General features: G+C 37.9%; 1 protein-coding gene across 1 annotated transcript in view; it reads right to left on the bottom strand.

Moving 5' to 3' along the window:
• LOC142436540 (thyrotropin-releasing hormone-degrading ectoenzyme-like) overlaps positions 1-22,208 on the bottom strand; it is a gene marked incomplete at both ends in the record, with an annotated part of 102,055 nt that overhangs the window by 72,285 nt on the left and 7,562 nt on the right. The window contains 3 exons of the mRNA XM_075540121.1: positions 4,075-4,163; positions 9,488-9,675; positions 10,290-10,355. Of these exons, the coding sequence (XP_075396236.1) occupies positions 4,075-4,163; positions 9,488-9,675; positions 10,290-10,355 (343 nt within the window). The remainder of the gene's footprint in view (positions 1-4,074; positions 4,164-9,487; positions 9,676-10,289; positions 10,356-22,208) is intronic.

Genomic DNA, 22,208 nt, shown 5'->3' on the forward strand with positions numbered 1-22,208 from the left:
CCTGTTTTTAAATCAATTTTATTAAAAAATTTAAATCTATACTCAAATTAAAATAATATGTATGTATAAATGATAAAAGCAATTCTTACCCCTTTTATGTAGTCTGGTCAGTAAAAAAGAAGGAAAGGAAATAAAAGGCAGCCATCTCCTGCTTTTAAGTTTGCCATTATTAAACTGATAACTAAAACCTGAAGGTTATTACTGTTCGTGAATATTTTTATGTCTCTGGTATAAGTGAAATCTGTAGAGAAATAATCCCTGGCAAGATATAGTAATACATTCTTAAATACCTTTTCAGTTCTAGTTAATTATATCCCTAAAATATTCTTCAAATTAACTAATGGCAAGCAATGAATTTTAAAGTGTTCTTTTTCCATGGCCTCGTGATGTACAGTGCATGATGAGAACCATAAAAAATTATGGAAGCTATATTTTGAGGGTCGGTAATAATAATTAAAATTTCTATTTGGAATGTTCCCAAAATGACACAAGTCTTAGGCCATATCAAAACACAGAGCAGTTAATACTTTAAAATATTTTAGTTCTTATCATTCATTTACCACCACCACACACCCAACACACACCCAACACACACACCCAACACACACACCCCAGGACCAAAAGAAGAAGGTGATATATTCTTTACAAACTTGGCTGGCTGCAGATGAGAAGAAATGTCAACCAGGATAACAAAACTGGAAATACACAATAAACTCTGTGATAACTTAGGTGGACTTCCTCCCTAAACTTGTAAGATAATTAAATGAGATAATGTTCTGTAGCTCTTTAAGAGTCACTGGCATACACCCAATGACAAAGTGTTACATAATTAAGAGATCGCCCAGACAGCCTAACAAAACTTTACAATTTTATCCACGGTAAATAAGGGTGTGCTCATGAGAGAAGTATTAAAAATAACAGAAGAAAATCACAGCCCTAGACCTAGCTCTTTACCTAATTTGCCAACGGACTTGATCCAAGTTACCATCAAATTGTAATAAACTCATTTAGAAGATGGGGATTAAAATCATATTGCTTCTAAGGGCTTCTGAGTCTCAAGTAAGCCAATGCTGAAGGCAAAGGTGAGAGCACTTCAGCACTAGTTTAGTGTTTACTGACCTTTCAGAGCCAGTGTCTACTCTATTCTGACTGTGTTCTTTCCTAAAATGTAACTGAATGTATTGCCTTCCACTCTTGGGTAAGCAAATATCCAGTAAATATGCAAGCTATTACATTTATAATGCCTAGATTGTTGGTATTTTCTCAGTGAAAATGAAAGAGAGAAAAAATTTTGGCTGTTTCTAATAACTTAAAAATTGACTTAATACTTTAGGTAGCGTTTTATGTCATCTTTAGAAATAATTATATATTTATCCAAAGGGCTTCAAAAATTTAACTCTCAAGAAAATATGATGATGATAATCAAATTTAAACTTTATAATTAACTATGGCCTTGTGTGAATATATGTGAAATAAAATCTTTACTGACCATGAAAAATTACAAAACATTGATCTGGTTGTTGTCATTAAAATTTGGCATTTTTTTACATGTGTTTATAACAATTGACCAATGCGTTTTTCTCCCTGGCTTAATGCAGATACTTTTCATGTACATTAGTTGTTTGTTTTGAATAAAATAGGAGATAACATATAAAAGAAGTTGAGGTTAACCAATCTTTTCTTTTTACCTAATTATAGTGTGGTGTCAGGTTTTTACTAGGCCTCATCGAAGTTCAGGACTTCAAGAGAAGATGGTGCATAGGTAAAATGACACTGAAAAAGGCAAACTAGAAAGATGACTTTTATTTTTAGCTTCACTGGGAATCGGTCACCCCAATTTGTGCATTTATAAAGCATTTATAAGGCCTTCAAGTGACATGTGGAAAACTTACTTGCTATTGAGTAAACACTTGACGGTATTGAGCAACCTTAAGTATTAAGTGTTACCATGTTCGTGTCAAATAGAGAACACTGCTGGGATTGAAACAAAAGGACACCTTACACTCTGATATGTGTGCAGTGCCTGACTGTGGGGTGGGGATGTGCCACTCACAATACCCCCTTCAGAAATAGCATCCCCTAGAGTTTTAAAGCGTATACCTGTGCAGTTGTTCATAGCAGTTCTTCATATTAACATTGGTGATATTTAAGGCAAACATGTTGAAAGAATGGACTGTCATTATCCTGATTAATAACTCAAGATGAAGCAATCTCTCAAGTACAACCTGTATTGGTCAAGGGAAGGCTTATGGTCTTCCCAAAAAGGAGAAAGTAAAGGATAAAGAGGAAATACCTTCTCCAGCAGGTTTCCAGTAAGAACAGACTCCCTATAGCCCTCACCTTCTAAGCTGAGTGTTTAGGCTGATTCAAATATATAATCAGTAAGTACTTCTACATTTCTTTAACTTTCTCATTTCCACTCTACATTTCAAAGGGATATGTCGTAGTTTATTTCTGAAGATTATTATGTCTCATGTTTCTAAGAAATGTATGGAGGGATGGCATAATTCAAATCGTTGGACAATTACAACTCCCTAGTTTCATTCACCATGTAATAACATATTATGTATTCAAGTAAAGGTGCTTCATGGGGATAAAAGAGAATTATAAAGGAAAATAAGATAGTAAGTGTGAATTCAGAATCACGAAATAAACGCTAACTCAAAGCAATTAAAAGAACAAATTGTAATGAGTTATTTTAAAGGAGAAGAAACCAATAAATGTTACAGTCAGCATTTCAATGTACCACCACATTACATGTGAATGTCTTATATACAATAAACGTGAATGGAATTGTAACTCTTTATAATATGCAGTTTCATATTAAAATTACATTAACACGAAATTATGAGTAACCTTCACCCCTGGGAATTACAAGTGTTTATGTTTCTGATAGTCAGATTACATTCTGGATTCAGTACATTTTGCCTATATGTAGCCATGCATCTATTTTGAGTACTTAACTGTGCCATGTATGAAATGAAACAAACATTTGTTTATTTACTTAAAACAAAAGATATATGCTCAAAACGATGTTTATAGCATAAAGAATTAAAATACACTAACAGCATTGGTGAAAGCAGCAAGGGGAAAAAGGTAGAAAAATGTGACCTTCTTAGTGCCACTGAAGTGTTAATAGAAGATGATCATCGCCTTTTCTCCAACTCGCTGGGAAGCGGAGCAAAAGGAACCCTCATGTGGACCCTGCTGTCCATGAAGGACTTAGAAGGGACTCAAGTACTCTTCTGTGAGTGATTGCAAATAGGCCCCTCTCCTGTTTGGCGCCATTTACACAGACAATAAGGAGCCCTGGTGGTGCTGGGGTCAAAGAGCAACAGCTGCTAACTAAGCGTCCCTGGTTCAGTCTCACAGCTCCTCTGGGGGTGAAAGAGGACACCGGTGTCCTGTGCGTGCAGGTACAGCCTGGGACACCCTAAGGGGCAGTGCTCCCGTGTCCGAGGACTGCTGGGAGTTGGAATCTATTTGATAGCACTGGGTCTGTGGGTAGAAAGACAATGAACTGGCTCTTCTCCCTGCACCTTGAGGTTTGACCCCCAAAGGGTGCACTTTGAGGACAACTCTAATCCTCTCCCTTCAAATCCAATAATTATAATTATCTAATCCCATGAAGGATATTGCTTCTCTGGTCTCTAAAAGAGATAGTCTGAAAATGCAAAGACAGTGGAATGGGATTAAAACTGTTGCCTCAGTTTCAGTTTGTGAGACACTGCTCTAATGGGAGTTCTGCTTACATTTTAATTAAATGTGTGATTATGAAATTATACAGTTTAAAACAGCTACGATGAGATCTACAAAAGCATTTAAATGTTTTCTCTTCACTATGAAAGGAACGAATAAACAAGAATTATATAGGCAGGGTGAAATTGGATGAGTCAGAAATTATACCGAAGAGATCCTCTTATGCTTTCTTATCTTGTAGAGGTGATTATCATTCTTCCATCTTCTCTTTCTAGTTTGTCTTTATGCACATTTTTATAACCCCAGAAACCAGAGGTTAAGTTGCTGAACAATTATCTGAAACCAATTGTCCACAGGGGAGAATATATATCTTACCTGATTTGTTAGACACCCAAATAATTGCTTCTGAAGACACATGGCTTCTATTTCCTACCACAATGGTTAATGGAATCTGCCACAGGTAGCTGCAAAATAGAAGAGTAGCTTTAAAAATACAAATTGGTGTTCATTTGAAAAACATGCATCTTCAGAGGGATTTTTATTAATGCTTTTTAGGGAAGCTACCAAAAACAACAATAAAAAAAGCACTCAGACATCAAAGTAGATTCTAATTCATTGTTTCTATCTCACCAAGAAGACTGTGCACTCAGAAGTTTTCTGTCAATGTAGAAGAGATCTCCTAATAATATACTTTGCCAAAAAAACCCAAAATGTTTGCATTAGGAGTTAAAAGTGGCTAAATACTACAGTATATATTGATTTGAATCTTAAAATAATTCATTTCTATTGTTTTAATATTAAACACTAGTGATTTTATGTATTCACATTTCACCAATTTCTCCTTATTTATTTTATAACTGTTCAGAGAGATATTTTATTATATTTCCATAAGGTTAATATGGCACACATAAGGTGATTCAGGCAAAGAGAATAAAACAAGACTGACAAGATCCCCCTAAAATCCATATAAACACAATGCACCCGACAGGGCACAATTGGCCAAGCACCACCGATACTTAATGTTCAAATGTGGGTCAGAGTTATAAAAGAGAAACATTTGATAAGGTTTGCCTTTTATAGTAATAAAAATCAAGGCCTATATGTTTACATAAAGTATCTATTTAATCTGAAAGGCTAACCAGTTAATGATAGATGATTTTACATTGCGTTCAAGCATTATATTTTATTTTCTTGAAATATAACCTGATTCCTTCAACTAATCATTGTGCTATTGCTAAACAGCTGGAAGTTCAAAGCTAAGAACTGTCCCACGGGAGGAAAGTGGGGCAATCAGCAACTGTACACGTTTACAGGGTCAGTAACCCTATGCAGGGTCATGACGAGTCAGAATGGACTTGCTGACGTGGGCCTGTCTTGTTGTTTTAGTTTGCTTTTATCATTGTGTCATTGGCAAGACTTCACAACAAGCGAGCAATGAGTATTAAAGTCATATATTTTGTTTGTGATATAAGAAGCTATACTGTGTCAGCTTCATAACTGGAGAGCGACTGAAGAACTGAGAACCAGGGGAGACGCCGAGTGACTGATCATAAAATGGGCGTCTTTCTGGAGATTTGGGAAGAGCAGTGCTGAATCGGTCCCTCGACACATAATTGTTTTACGTGTCACAGAGTTCATTTCTCACACTCACAATTAATACATGGGAATTCATCAAGAGTAATATGTCAGATGGAAAAGGGGAAAATTCATTATGTCATAACAACTGCTATCCCCAAAGTCAAAAGTCAAAAGGCCATCCTTGACATTCTGAATTTTAAATGATAAGCTGAACTTAATCAGAGAAACATTTCTGAGTGCCAACCATGTGAAGGTACCCTGTTACACTGTAATTGACTCCACATAATCCATCATGAAAGAACCAATTTATTGTTGCCTAACCTGGTTCTTTGGATAGAAGTTAGTGAACAAAACAATTTATGTTCCTTAAGAGAGGCCTCGACGCATGCAATGAAAAACATGTGATAAATATATGACAATGGACACACCGTGGGAACATCACAGCCAGATTATTTTATTATTTTTTAAACAGCATCCCTCACCAAAGATAATTAATCTATTTTGGTTAATTGGAAAAATAAGTTAAGAGGCAATAGTACCTGGATCTAATCTAAATGCTGGATCTAATTTTCAATTTAAAACACAAGTTTATTTTTTGTGTGTACTTGCAAACAATAGATATTGGAGACATTCAATTAATTACTCTCTGTAATTAGACCGAAAGGAACTGGGTGGAGTATAAGTAAAATGAAAGACCAAATCAATTTCTCTGTAAGACATAGACTAACTTTATGAACAAGACTTTATAGGTGTATATCTTCCACATTGAATTGACGATCTAAATTGTGAAGCCAAACAGATATTAATTAAAAAGCAAACAATATATATGACTAAAAACATCTAAAGACCCTCTAAATAAGTCTAAGACTCTAGTAGTATGTAATATTTTAAAAAGTGATTAGAAAAAATTAATGTGTGTAGTTAGATTATGTTCTTGTTGTTTCTGTTTAACTGATCATATGGATATCATATTTTAAGTAACAATAGAAAATTTTCAAAAAATATATCCCTTTCTTCAGTAGTTCTTAAGAACTCTGATTGTACTAACATGGAAAAGAATTGGTACGTTTTAAAAAGTGGAATGAGAAAAATCACACCCAGGAGTTGCTACTAACATTCACGAAGCATTGATGCACACAGGGAAACCCTCCGGAGACTGCTGCAGGCGGGGCCCATAAGGAAAGGGTGAGTGTGCGGACACACAGAATGCCCTGTTGCCCAAGACTCCCAGGAGGTGCCCCATGCTTCAGGTGGTATTAGTTAACAGTGAAATGTATTAAATTTATAATGAAATGAAGGAAAAACAAACTACGAAAATTCACAACTTCCTGTGTACCAAAGTCCTACCAAGGATTTTATGCACTTAAACACATTACTAAATATATGCAATTGTTAGAAATAGCAAAGATTCATTCTTCCTCTACTTAACAGCTAGGATGTACATTTATTACATATGGAAAAATAATTACATTACACATTAAAAATGTTCCAGGTAAGAGGTAATGATAATTGTCCCACAGAACAGTCATGGCAAAGCGAAAGTCATGATCAGTAAAGCTGGGTGCTTTGGGACCTACAGCTGGCCTGTAGAGTGGGGGGCCTTTGGCCACTTAACTGGGTTTGCTGATGCACAGAGCTGGAGCTAAGTGCTTTGGGCTGAACCTTACACAGGAGTGCCATGCTTGCTGGGTCTTTGTTATCACCTGGAAGAGAACTTGGTGACTTCTCCTGACAGGACAACCATGTCCTATGTATTTTTCACCTTGATTGTATGTAACCTGTAAACTTCCTTAAATAAAACCCTTTAATCTCAAATATTGTCTGTGAGTTCCCAGTTGCCCCTCCAATGAACGATCCAAGTCAGTAGCTGAAAAGTCGAGAGCCGTGGGAAACATTTATTTTAGCACGTCAGCAATGTCTCTTCTAGAGACCTCGGAAGGCTTGTACAAGGAGCACACAGACTTGATTTTCAAGCTTTAACTGAACATTAATATAAATTAAGCAATAATCTAAGTGGGGAATAGTAAATTCTCATCTAGAGATGGATTCTGTCCTACTAGGAAAATTATTTTAAATAATAGAATGTCATGTATATATTTTTTTTGCTCTGTTTGCCATTAAATGGATTCTGACGCATGGTCCTCCAACAGGTCGGGGTACAACTGCCTTAGGGTTGTGCCGGTCTGCTGTCTTAATGGGAGCACACTGCTCCCCCTTTCTGCCAGGGAGTGGCTGGCAGCTTCGACATGCCATCTTTGCTGGCGGCTGAGCACTTTAACACTACGCCACCAAGGGGATTTTAATTTTCCTCAACATTTTTATATACCAATTTCTCAGATTCAGAACCATCCAGGTGGTTTTATAATGCCAGCAGAAGCTAAGCGCTCTGTGCTAAAACTGCTTACTCATGCTGAGAGACTTTCCCCCGTGAAGAGCCAGGCTCCTGGCTGACACCTCTGATGCAGGTTATGGGCTGGCAGAGTATTTTTGTTCAATATTTGTTCTGTCATCTGGGTGTCCTTTCTGTTTTTCTGCATCGGGGAGGCCTGTGTCAGACTGTTCATTCTCAAAGGCATGGCCCCAATCTGGCTTCGCCACAGTCAAGTCGTTTTTGTGTACTTTGTGGTCCATGCCGAAGCGTGTTTCGCCTGGGGCCAGACGGTGGGTGATCAGGGCAGCCTTTGACAGCTGTGGGGACCCAGAGAAGGGGACGAAGCAGTGACAGGCAGATCCCGACAGGGTGAAGGGAGGAGTGTTATTCTGCGTGTTCGGGCAGTTTAATTGCAAAAGGCAACTCCTCATACCTGGTGAAGGCCTCTCTCTACTTGAGCCTTTAACTTCCATGTGCCCCCATCTTGACGAGAGTAGAACAAACTGCAAAGTCAGCAGTTTGAAGCCTCCAGCTCTTCCGCTGGAGAAAGAAGGGGGTCCTACTCCCAGCCCCAGCCACAGTCTCAGAAACTCCCAGGCTAGTTCAACCCTGTGTTTAGGGGGGCTAGGAGTCGCCATCAACCTGATGGCGCAGAATTGGGTTTTCATCTGTATGGCAGCAGACCTGCAAGTCTGTCCCCGGCAGCATGGCTGGGTGAGAACCCAGGGCCAATCTTTCCATTCTAACTGCTGTGGAGCCCAGCTCCTTCCTACACCTATAGTATCGTATCGTATACTATAGTATCGTATCGTATTGTATAGTATAGCTGCTGTACCAGTATTTATCTCAATACAACAGTGAAGACTTCATGTTTTCTTAAATGGAGTTCCAATATCAGCCACCAGAAAATGTTCATGAATCTCCCTAACACTTTTATTCACATCAAGCTAACTTGAAGATGCTATCCATTCATGTAAGTTTAAAATATTCCCCACCAATCCTACATAATAATGGATGATGAAGCCCAGCATCCTAATTTCCCAAGGTGATAGGACACAGCATGAGTAAACTAATATGAGCACTTCTATTTACTTATTACTTTTGATCTCTATACTTGCCCTCCCTTCACCCCTCCAATCCCTTACCAGGGCATTCTATATATAAATTTAAAAACTGCCTGATTTGAAGTGTACTTTCTTACATTGACTCAGTCTTTACTGAAACAAAGTAGTAAAAATAAACTAGAAAAATTGGATAGAATGTTTATATTCTGAATTTTAAGTAACTAAATGGGTTCCCCAATGTTAAATTTATAGCAAATCAAAATTCAGGTGTGTTTTCTATAGTTTTAAACACCACATTTGAGGGAAAGAGAATATATTTTCATATTGCCACTTCTACTTAAGATCACCTTAAGGTATTTATTTAGTTTTTGAGTTTTGTTAACTAGGATAATATTTATTATCTAAATACTTTTGATTTGGTTTTCTAGATTGATCCTATTCAATTCACAACACACCTTAACTTTCTTAAAGATGATTAAAAAATATTATAACAAAAAGTAAAATATCATATCTCACATATAAAATGATTAGAATAATTTAAAATAGTCTTCAATGAAATACCATAAGTGTGCTCATCAATCAGGGGTTAAATATGTAAGGTATCGGCAGTAAAAGGAATCAAAAATACCATATGGAAATAAAGAAATAAAAAGAGTCTTAACTTATATTTCAGAATTATGTTGTCAAAATTATCTTAAAATATTAAAATTAAAAGGTGAATGGCAAAAAGAAAAGTTCCTATATTCATGTTAAATTAAAAGAGAGTCAGTGGTACCTGCTGTTTCGATGTTCAAAGGTTTTGGTCTTAGCACTTATATCATAAATGAAGCGTTGCTGGGTAATGGTTACCCTCTTTTCGGCTGTTGCATTTCCCAAGATGGTGATAACAGGATAGCCCTTCTGGAGCGTCCACTGATCCATGACTTCTTGTATATTTACATATTTTCCATTCCTCTTCAAAGCCTTTAGAACCCAAATTGGATAAATGAGCTTTATAAGCATGAATTATACATATAATTATATTAAATCATTTTCACTTTTACCTTTAATATTTACCTAAATATGAAACATTTCAAGATCAGTGAAGCTAATATAATGTGTTACTAAAATTAATTTTCTCACCTTAAGTTAGGCTTCATGCATATATATATGGAAGTTTCATTAGCATTAATTTTTTTTACATAATGGAGAATAAAATACATTTTACTGGTAAAGTAAATACATGCAGCATCATTAAATATCCCCAGTGTGTCTAGTTGGTATATTTAAATATTTGTCATGCACACAAGAAAACATATTTCCTTAAAAACTTGCAGTATTTCTCACTTTAGCATGACTCACTTCCCAAATATATTAAAATTGTATTCCATAATTATTATCTTTTTAAAGTATGAAAGGCATCAATAACATTAAGTACATTTAAATCCCATTGTATTTTTATTACATTTTATATAGCTCATTACTATACATTTATAAATAATATGCGACAAAGGAAATAAAAGCTCAAAATGAAAACATACTGTCAGCGTCAATAAAAGTTACCAATGGTTTGGGTTCTTTTTCTTCCTATACTTTACCTCTGAGAAGGCATTCCAGAGATCATTTCTGGCTGCATTGCCATACTTATGAATGGTTAAATAATCCTACAAAGAAAATAAGATTTGAATTACAATTTAACTGCTAAGCAATTACCAGTTAATATAATCATTTCTCAAATCAAATAAACAATTCTATTTGCTGTGCTTATATTGATACAAAGAGAAATACTCATAAAGGTTTATAAGAATTAAATTTTAAACTATTCAAAAAAAACTTAAGCATAGCATATTTTCTAATTAAGTATCAAATAACTTTAATCTTTAAAAATTATTTTTGAGAGTTGAATCATTTATAGATTTGGGGGGGTCAAAAAACATCCCTTCATTTATCATGTCAACCTTGGCTTTTTGAATTAAATTACCTCCCCAGTGTAATATTTTGGGAAACCTTGCCCATCAGGATTTTAGACTGGAATCTAAAAAAATATTTCATGGGATAAGAACAACTCTGACAATAACAAATCTTTACTGCGGTGGATGTCTTTCGAGTTCAGATTCCATGGAAGAGTATAAAATGAAAGCAATGTGTGGTTTTGTGTGACCCTTATCAGAAGGCCTAACTAAGAAAGATTTGGTCAAGTGGGACTGGCTGATTTTTGTCTACGTAGCCAGTGTAAATGAGTCCCAATGGCCTTCTGTTAGTCAAACAGGTAAGAGGTATCACTTTGCCCAAAGAGGACTGTTGTCACAGGCTTTCTAGTGCGAAGGTGCCTATTATCACAGAGATAAACATTGCTTTTCATTGACTTGATGAAAAAGTATTATTAAAAAGAAATTTTATCCTGGTCTAATATTTTTTTAATTTAGGAATTCCCAACTATTAGTTAAACCTACACACTCTCTTTCTAATTTAAGCCTTCCTCCTCTCTGGGAGGCATGGATGCATCGCGGTGAATGCGTCCTCAGTTATGACGACTGGGCACTTAGTTTTCCGATGTCGAAGTGGGAGAAGGAGAAGAACATAGATGATGTTAAGCAAAGTGTCTCATTTGAGATCCTTTCAGCCCTAGAACTTGGAGGTAACAGGCAAATGCTTAATTTACATGCCAGTTCTGAAACTGGGAGAAAAATGCTGACTCCATTGAGAACTTTATGTAAAGTGGGATGCTTTGGAGATAATTAAAGTTGTAGAAGCAGATTTTCTGAAATACAAATTGTAGCACCTGTGACAGATTGAGCTTTTGTGGGCAACTCACATGTTCAGATGGCACCTCCCACTTAATCAGACGCCTGGAGAAGCAACATCCACACTGACTTAGCAATGACAGATTTCTCATCAAGATGCTCTGGACAACTTTACTGCGAATTTAGATCTCCAAAGAACTAATCTGAACCTGGAGTTTAGCTTTGGGTAGGAGAGCTATATGAAGCACTCTCTATTTGAACCCTGGGACTAGGATTTAAATCATTTTCTGATTAGGTGTTAAAATTATTAGAAATTTTGCTTTTAATTTGTTTGTGTGTGTATCTTGGGGGAATCTCTTGAATACACTGAAAAACAATGGACATTGAAACTTATAAATGTATGTGAAACATCTATTTAAATGAGAACTATTATTGTTGAGTTCTGTTTATGCAGAGGTATTGGGATAATAAAAGAGAGGCAGCAAAGGGACACCGACGGATCTGGAAAGGACCGATGCAGGAATACAGGTTTCCCCTTGGGGTGGATCAGAATATCTACAGTCAGTCTACCATGAGATCGGTTGGATCTTAGCTTGATTTTGATCATTAGCTCAATGTCTTTTTTACTCTCCCAATTCTGTATAAGGCTCCAATTTGTTTCTAACAAGCTGAAATGGCAATCAGTCAGGATTAAGAAGGGGGTCTTCATATGCCAGGCTGGATATTCAGGATAGAAATGGTATGTTTTTGTTGGAATCCCATCAGCTTCAATATTCATGGCATTGGAATTCTTCAGATTTCAACTGTCTTTCCTCCCCAAACACATATTCTTTAGTTATCCCAGCCTTTCTCTTATACAACAACGATATACATATGGAAATATCTTCTTAGTCTTTGGAGAATTACAAAGAAAATGTGAGGATCATGCCTATTAAAAACCATATCATCTATTTATTCTTTTATTTCCATGAATTGTATAATGCACTTAGTATAGACCAGGAAGGTTTCGTGGGAATGGAGGAACAGTGATGGGCAAAAGGTCGTTGAGAAAAAAATGTAAATAACAAGATGCAATTTGAGTAGGTCCCTGTGACTGAAGCTGTGAAAGTCTTGGACCAAAAATTACAGAGCCAAAGCAATTCCAATGGTTGGGGCATGTTTACATCGAACGACTTTAAGTTCTATTCTAACCTACCAGTAAATGAATATGACAATGATTGGATAAGAAATTTATTAATAAATATAGACACATATATGAAAATCCAACATTAGATATGACATTACAATATAAATGTATAAAGTATAATGCTTTGACATCCACTGTAAGAACAGTGATGGGCTGTCTATACTAGATATTTCAGAAATGAAAGAAGTTGAAAATAATGAAGATGATTAGTTGGATATACTTATGAGACCTATCTAGCAATATAAACTGATTACAAGTTAAAAAGGGATTAACCGAAAGCATATTCTGATATATCTACCTATGGGAAAGCCAACATGCATAGTAGTTAAAAGTGAAGTGAACTACTTTAAAATGTAGTTGAAAGGAAGGTTCAATATTATATAACCCAAACCTCTCTGCCATCAAGTCAATGCTGACTCATAGTGACCCTCCGAGGGTTTCTGAACTGTAACTGTTTGCGGGAGTAGATAGCCCTGTCTTCCTCCCATGTACCTGCTGGTGGGTTTGAACTGCCAGTCATGTGGATCACAGTCCCACACGTAACTACTACACCACCAATAGTGATTGAGGTGATATTAGCTACAATAATCTTCTTAATAAGCTCAGGCTACTGAATAGGAAACTGAATTACGTAACCAACCAAAGGGTAGCATCACTAATAATTAAGGAATGTTTCACATAAAAAACTATAATGTCATTTGCCTCTCTTAACACTGAATTGCTTTATATTCCTTCACTTAATTCACATAACATTGGGATAGGTAATATAATCATTTAAGATATCAGGAAATTTGAAATCACAGACCCTGGTCCATATCCAAACCCCATACATATGTCTACAGCCCAATATCCACTAGATTCCCCAAAGATAATTAAGGGTCATATTCAAAGAAAGCTAAACTCACTCTCCTCCCCCAAACTGTCTCTTCTTGAGGGCTTTTCCCCAATGATGAATGTGAACCAAAGAGTCATCTTTCACGCCTTCCTGTCCTTCCCGTCACATTACTGCTCTGATATCCTGAATCTTCCTCTAAGGTGCCACGCTACACATTACAGCTTCTCACCTGGACACAGCGCCTGCCACTGCTTCTTCTCTCTTTCAACCCTACCACACACCACTGTGCTAGCCAGCCAATATGGTGTGCTCAGAAAACACTACACCTTGAGCTCCCTCATGGACTAGCCCCGCTGTACTTCCTCAAGCCTCTTAGCACTTGTTGCCCAGTCTCAGATTAGCTACTTTATTTGAAGATGCCTAATACAATATTTTCTCTATTTCCTAGTTCTCCACTCAAACTTTACCTTTCTCCTTTACTGTGCAAATTCACTTTAATAGTCAAGTCTCAATTTTAATGCATTTTCCCTGAGAATCTTTGCCCACTTCTGCCTCCTTTCTAATTCTGAGCCAAGTACCTTGTACCCTATCAGAAGACATATTACTCTGTGTTTCAATTGCCTGCTCATTAATTTAACTGCCCACATAATCTAAAAACTCCCTAAGTAAATCCCACCCAAACCATTGGCATCCAGCTGTTTCCACTGCATGGTCGTCCTGTAGGAGGGAGTCACACTTCCGGTAGCATTTCCTAGAATTTTGCTTCTTTTGTTTTACAGAGATCTGCCATGTTTGGTTAAAACTACTTTGCTTTTGGTTAGCACAGAACACTTCCCCACTGCAGGACTAGCGCCTCTCCCCATAAGGTCAAAAACAAAATGGTACTGGTATCCAATTGATTATGATGTATACCACAAAGTAGAATTGCCCCCTTTGGGTGTCTAAAGTTATAAATCTTTACAGGAGCAGAAATCATATAGAGCAGCTGGTACTTTTGAACTATTGACCTTGCACTTAGCAGTTCAATAAGTGATCTAATATACCACCAGGGCTCTATTGTGTAAGGTAAGGACCTGGTTGTTTTGGCTTATCACTGTTTAACCAAACTGTGTTCCCAATATAGTACGCAATAAATGCTCAATCTGCGTGTGTTTTCTGAGGTTCCTTAGTCAATATGCTTTTCTATTACTAATTTGCAATGAAGTAAAAGATTTATTACACTGATAAAAGCAAGAAAACCAAACCCAGTGCCACTGAGTTCATTCTGACTCATAGCAACTCTGTATAGGCTTTCCCAACCACATCTGGACAGGCATGCACAGGCTCATCTTTCTTCTGTGGCTGTTGGGTTTGAACAACTGACCTTGAGATTAGCAGCTCACACACCAACAGTGCTCCTTACTATTCACACCAGATTCGCTCAAATACTCAAACTCATTTTTCTCAGTGTTTATTTGTTATATATAATTTACATTAATACATATGCAGTTCCATATCAAAAGATTTTGAATGATTGAATATAATACCATTTTTGGTTTTCCACTTTTGGCTAACAAGTAGTACAGTTCATAACGTTTCATATATAAAAGCCAGTGGGACTAAGAAAGGCCAGAGGGAAAGTAAAATGTTGAGCTGAGGAAGTAAAGGCCTATTATCTTTCAAGGTTTACATGCAAATAGTTATGGAATGCTTACTTTCTTATTAATGAGTCTTTCCGTGTGTTAGGGCAGCAGATTAGCTGCATGAGTAGTCTATCCCTCAGGTTACAGAGGGACCATTCAATAAAAACCAAAGATGCATGACGTACTTTAGATGTGTTTAGCTGAAAGTAAAACGAAAATTTACCCTATGATGACTTTTCTTTATTTTTTTCCCCAGGATGACTTTCAAAGTGATAAAAACGTGTCCCGTCCTCTAAGAAAAGGAAGATTACAGTAGAGGTGCAGCCCCTCCCTCCGGAGCACTTCACTGAGCCCCCTTAGTGGAATCTTTCCTCCAGTTTGGGCTCTTAGCAGCTGAGGCCCAAGCACAAGATTCAGATATCACAGTCGGCAGAGACAGAATTGTTCCTTCCATCAGATGTTAAAGACTCAAGAGACCTTTGCTTCAGATCCTGCAGCCAATACCTCAAATTTCTCCTTTATCAGAATTTTATGATGTCATGAATTATACATATTAGGATTATTTAGTATATAATTTAACCAACCTAGCTAAAACATGCTTCTGAGGCACTAAGCAGTACCATTTGGATCTTGCAAAAGGCAGAATCCAGTCCTTAGCAGGATATGGCTGCCTAGAGTAGGTGAAGGTGAGACGTTGAACAAAGTCAGAATTCAGTTCATGAGTAAAAGGGAAGACTCACTCATGAGCACACCACGAACAATGCTTTCTACAGTGAGACCAGGCCCCATGTTGCACGCAGTGACTCTGCTATGAGGATGTCATCTACTTGCACGACTAGTTTGAGAAATGATAAATAAATTCAGGCATTGATTTTTTTTCCTGACTGTATGGCAGGAAGGTTGAAACAGGTTTAAAACATTATTTCTTTCTATCACGATAAAATGTGCCTTGAACAATTGATACCAAAATATGTCAGTGTTTGGCTTTCCGACATTTAAACAGCACTTTTCGATGGGGGCAATAATTCAATACGGACTTTTATAAGAGAGCAAGGAGAGGGACACAATACTACAGGCACACTTGCCACTCTCTCTGGTAAGAGAGGATGGGCGTGCCCCCTGTCCTCAGACAACCCCATGCTCCCTTCGAGGTCTGTGGATGCCCGTGGAGTAGAGCAAAGAAGGGAAGGAAGATCATTGAAATGTATGTCCTGTCTTGGTGACAGGAGCTGGGTGGGGGCCATGTCAGCAACTGGATCTGAGAGTTCTGTAGCTCGACTCTGGCTGCCTCTCTGTATTTCACAGAACCCTTTAGTTACTACTCTATTTCCAAAGCCCAGCTATTTAGACTTTCTTTTGACCCAATGCGCTACCTTTGAACCCTGCACTAAATTTGTTCTGGATAATACAGCTGGAATTTGCTTCTGTGGCTTGCAACTCCAAACCCTAACTGATAGAATACTAAAAGGTACCGTAAGCTGAACAAACAAAACAAAGATATGGCTAAATTTCCCTAATAACCCACCAGCTTTTGTGTGTGTTATAAAATGGACTCACTGTCAACGAGTGGATGACTCCTCACAGTAACCCAGTAGCACGGGGGACCTGCCCCTGTGAGTCTCTGAGACTGTAACTCTGTGAGTCACAGCCAACACAGAACCCCTCCACCACCAGGGCTCCGCATAATAAGTATCGGGGAAAGTTTTCAAAAGAGGCAGACCAGAAGGTTAAAGTCCACACACACAAACCTGTACACACACAGAAACTGAAAGGGATGCAGCCTGTGCAGAAGCTCTTCGACGGAGGTGCACATAAAGCGACAGCGACGACAGTGCATAATTATAATAAGCTACTTTCTTGTCTTTACAAAAGCTTCCACAGCCGGGGTCCATAAGCAGAGGAAGGACCACGAGCTCCGGACTCCAATCTGTGCCAGTGTGTGCACTGTGAGAGTGTGGTAACCTGAAGGGGTCCATGAACACCACCACCACAGATTACAAACTGCCAGGTCACAGCAATGTCACCGAGAGTGGGATAAAATCTATTGGAATGCTGGCCTGTGCCAGCATTCAGAGGATGTCTCTACAATCCCTGACCTTGAACGAAAGCAGCAAGGAGACTCACACAGTGACAGATGACAAAGTAAAATACCACAAAGCTGGAGTATAGACCAGATGCTATTTTAGGTAATATGAGAAGACTAGTTAGAGATTATGAGATTATGTAAAATGAGCATCAAAGCAGTGACAAAGCATAAAACAAAATAAAAGCAGTAAAGTTCACATGTTCATTATCAGAGAGAAGAACAGAGGAGGAAACAGAGGCACAGGTATTAATTGTCCCTATTTACCATTCAACTGTTGTCAAGCTTCCCAGAAGAACATTTGATCTCTTGGAACCCTTACTCACTTGTCAAGATCTGGAGGTTTCCAGCCACCATAAAACAGCAAGGTGCCATTTAAGAACAAAGCTATTTAAATATGCAGAACAATCGCTGAAAAGAAGTTTATTGTTGATATGTCATTCTGATTCTGTGGGTTTTTTTTTAATGTGTGTTTATGCCAAAAGTTATCTCCCTAAGTAGTTTGATTGGCTATAGGAGGATCCAGATATTTCTCCAGGAGCAAAATGCAATTTTGCACGTTTAAAAATTTCATCATTCTACTTAATGAGTATTTTAAAACTCATACTTTCATGATAAGCTACTCAGTATGGCAGACGATTTTCACTCAAAATAAACTGTAAGTCCATGAAGATTTTTAGTTGTCTATTCATTTGATTTTTAATTAAAGACAGCGAAACATTCTTATACCAGGTTTGTTTTTATATGTATTTTATGTATTAATTATAGATCACACTCCAACATGCAGGCACACCAGCAGAAAGGCAGTTATTTCTATTTTGGGATGTGTACTGTGTTCCAGAACAACCTGACAGGGTCCTACACCTGTAAGTGAAATAGTGTGAAAGTAATAGTCTGTTGGGGTGCTCTGGAGTACTAAAATAGCCCTACTTCTCACTTTCACTGCGAGAGTGAAATATTACTCAGACATAAAATGTATCTATTGGTAAAACTGAAGTTTGGGAACTGCCTTTGCTGAATGCCCTGGTAAAGGACTTAGACCACTACAAGCTTACCAAACAGACATATTTGGTCTTGGCTGGCAAAATGCACTATTTCCTAGGAAACAAGAGGGCACTGACGTTAAGTCACGTCTATGACCATCACCGCCCCCACCCTACTCTTGCTCAGCACCCAGTGCAGGAGACTACAGGAAACGAAAATGCATTTTAATTGAGAGATATTGGATGTGCACAGCAAGGAAATCCTTGGTAAGATAAATATATATGGTGGCACAAATATAACAATTGTGAGTTTATCTCAGGACTAAGCAGTGTGGTGTTTGTTTGTTTGTCAGTTTCACAAAGACTCACTACGAGTCAAATTCAACTCAATGACAACACACTCAGAAGAACTGGGTAAGGAATTTGGCTCTTACCAGTCATCTGATAATATTAATGTATACCTTACAAGCATGTGCTCAGAAAACAGTATAAATCTTTAGAAAAATATACATGATGCAAAAAAGATCAGGATACATTAGAAACTTTATGAGCAAGCTCAAAAAAATACTATCTGGGTTGAACCTCTCTCTGTTCAACTTTACTTCCAAGAGAAGTCAAAATGTTCCAGAGGGCCAATGAAAGGAAATTATACGAATTAACCTAAAGGAGAAAAATGCTTGGATAAAAAAAAATCACATCAATGTCAATGAGGGGAAGGGCAGAGTTGAGACCCAAAGCCCATCTGTAGACAATTGGACTTCCCCTCACAGAAGGGTCACGAGGAAGAGATGAGCCAGTCAGTGTGCACATACTTTTTCTCTAGTTCTTTAATGCTTCCTCCGTGACCCCCACTCCCCACTATTATGACCCCAATTCTACCTTACAAATCTGGCTAGACCAGAGCATGTACACTGGTACAGATAGGAGCTTGCAACACAGGGAAATCAGGACAGCTAACCCCCTCAGGACCAATAATGAGAGTAGTGATACCAGGAAGGCAAGGGGAAGGTGGGGAAGAAAGGGGGAACCGATCACAATGGTCAACATATAACCCTCTCCCAGGGGGACAGACAACAAACAGAAAAGCAGGTGAAAGGAGATTGGTGTAAGACCTGAAAAAAAATGACAAATTATCAAAGGTTCATGAGGTAGGGCGCGTGGGAGAGGGAGGGAGGAAAATGAGCTGTTACCAAGGGCTCAAGTAGAAAGATAATGTTTTGAAAATGATGAAGGTAACTTATGTACTAATGTGCTTGACACAATGGATGCATGTGTGGATTGTGATAAGAGTTGTAAGAGCCCCCAGTAAAACTATTAAAATAACAACAAATTAAACACAAAAAGCACGGAGGAAAAAGTTGAAGTCGAAACTTTATACCTGAAAAAAACTAATTCCCCTCTGAGTTTAAGAGATTTCCTGAAGTTGTAAGGCCTAGCACATGTAGTTATGCAGCCATTTACTGAGATGCCAGGTTTGCTAGCAGCTAGCCCAGAAAATGGGCATACGACATTCATTCTCGCCATACCTCTATGTACAGACATTGACCTCAAGAGGAGAGGTTTGGAAAGACGTACAGGTAACACTTAAAAATACGCACTATCTCCACTTCTCTCCAATACCTACACATTCCATGACATCAGGACCTACGACTGCCTAGCAATGTAATCGAGACCAGAAGGTTCCGCCCCACATGTTCTAGATTGGTAAGGTTTCCTTGAACATTTTTACATTTATGGGCTTAAGGACACTTCTATAAGGACATTAAATTTATTATATTCTCAGAGGCAATTTCTTTTCTTCAGTGCTAAAATCATACACACTATACTAGTTTATTATTTGTGTTCGTATTGTTAATGTGTGTGAGATACTTTCTGTCTTCTTTTTCCTTAGATTTCATAGTTCATCTTAATCAATTCTTGGCAAATAGCCACCTCAACTTTTCAGTTCTGTTCTTCAATTATACTAGCTTGGCAAAAAAACAATTCCAGATGAATTCAAGTATTTTTCTTCTCTAAACCCGCACTCGTGCAGCTGAACGTCACTGGAGAAAATCCTGTAATTAAGCAGATTCAGTCTATGATACGTTCATAATCACCCAGCTCAAAGAGGCAATCAGTAGTTAGTAGGTGTGCCTCTTTATTCTCAGACCTACATGCTCACATTTCACCTCTCATCCTCAGCTTTCCACTACAGACCCTTGCTCAAACAACACTGAAAAAAAGCACAATTAGAAAGGAGCTCCCTCATCTCCCCACTACCAGATTTTCAAGTTTATTGAAAGCATCTTTCTACTATAAAAATTAGTCCCTTCACCACCGCAAGGACCGAGATGCCAGTTTTCTCTTCTTGAGCACTACCAAATTCCTTTTCTTGTTAGTACAACGGGCTCCCATATTGAAGTAGTCAATAAAACAAAAGCTTTCTGTGAGTCCTTATATCCTTTATAGCAAATTACTTCACTTTTCTAATATCCTTCTTTTGCAATTTTTAAAAAGTATGCGCTTATACCCATTCCACTCAACCTAATAAAATTGCAGTCTTCCAAAAGAATACGTTTCCATTTTTCCCCTACTCCACATGTATCTTACATTTAACCTTGCTGCTCGCTTTCTTGTTGTTGAAACGTGTTTCTCTCCAGGCACTGGCGACACTGCACACTTGGTACTCTGCCTGCCTTGGTAGCTGCTCCATTTGGATCTGAGGTGGCCCTCCCTCTTCTCGGAACCCCCAACCGGTACAGTCCTTCCCGGTTGGTCCCAGGCCCTCAGACAGGAAACCGCAGAGGCGTCCTTGACTCTGTTCTCTCCCTCTGCTCCCACACCTCACTCTTCGTCCAATGTACGCCAAGTCCCCGCTAATTGTACCTTCAAAATACATTTTGAATATGTCCCTGCCTCTGCATACCTAATTATGCCATATCCAACCTTTCATCCTCTTTTACCAGATACTTAAATTCCCTTCTAATTTTATTAGCCAGTTACCGTAATGGTAGGCTGATTCTTTCAAGGCCACTGCAATATTTGCAGAAAGATAGAGAACATCCCAGTTTAAAACCCTTTAAGAACACCCCACTATACTTAGGATAAAATCCAATTTTCTCCGCAAAGTCTATTTGGATACCCCATGACGGGCTCCTACCCGTACCTCTCCGACCTTGTCTTTTGTCCTTCCAACTTTTCTCAAGCACCTTAGCTTGCTTCCTTTGACATGCTCAATTTTTCTTACCTTTTGCACAAGCTCTTTCCTCTTCCTGATGATCTCCCCTCAGCCCTTTTATATCCCTCAGAACTTTGTGTATCATCCATTTTCTGAAGAAAGATCTTCTAAGTACCCGATAAAGTTACCTCCTCTCACTCCCTCGTAGCATTTAACACAGTTAGCACCATATATTTGTCTTTGAATCCTTTATCATATTTTATGATTCATGGAAATGTATACTATACCTGCTCTATACAGCATGCACTAAATACTCACTACTTACCGTAAGTACATAACAAGAATGTATAGAATAAATGATATTTAATGGGTCATAAATATGGGCTGTAGAAATAACTAAGTATAGCTTTTAGTATAGGAAGAAAAACTATAATTTTGTTCTGTTAGCACAAAGTATTAACAGGCAATTTTTATATTTAAATGGTTAGTGTTCTTAAATGTTTTTAAAAATCACAGGTGGAGGCCTTGAGCCAACAAACAGATGGTGGCTATTGGAGATTGCTTACAAATGGAATCATATTGAGGAAAGCAAGTGATGCCACCATTTTTTGTCTTTAAAATATTTATTATGATTTACATGAAAGTTTCCAGAGCAAATTCATTTCTAATCCAGCAATGCATGCATGGGGAGTTCCCTGGCCCGGGGTTACAATTCTCACAAGGTGTCAGCACTTCCCACATTCCTGCCTTGGTTTTCCTGTTTTCATTAGCCATGGTTTGCCCCCTTTCTGTTAGTTTACTGGAAACAATTCTGCTTGATTTTGCTTTTAGATAAATACTATCTGTTCAGGTGTATATACTTGATTTTTCTGAGGGGCATGTTAGTTTCACCCATGTGTTATTGTTC

The sequence above is a fragment of the Tenrec ecaudatus genome, unplaced genomic scaffold, assembly GCF_050624435.1.
Source record: "Tenrec ecaudatus isolate mTenEca1 unplaced genomic scaffold, mTenEca1.hap1 Scaffold_3863, whole genome shotgun sequence".
Lineage (NCBI taxonomy): Eukaryota > Metazoa > Chordata > Mammalia > Afrosoricida > Tenrecidae > Tenrec > Tenrec ecaudatus.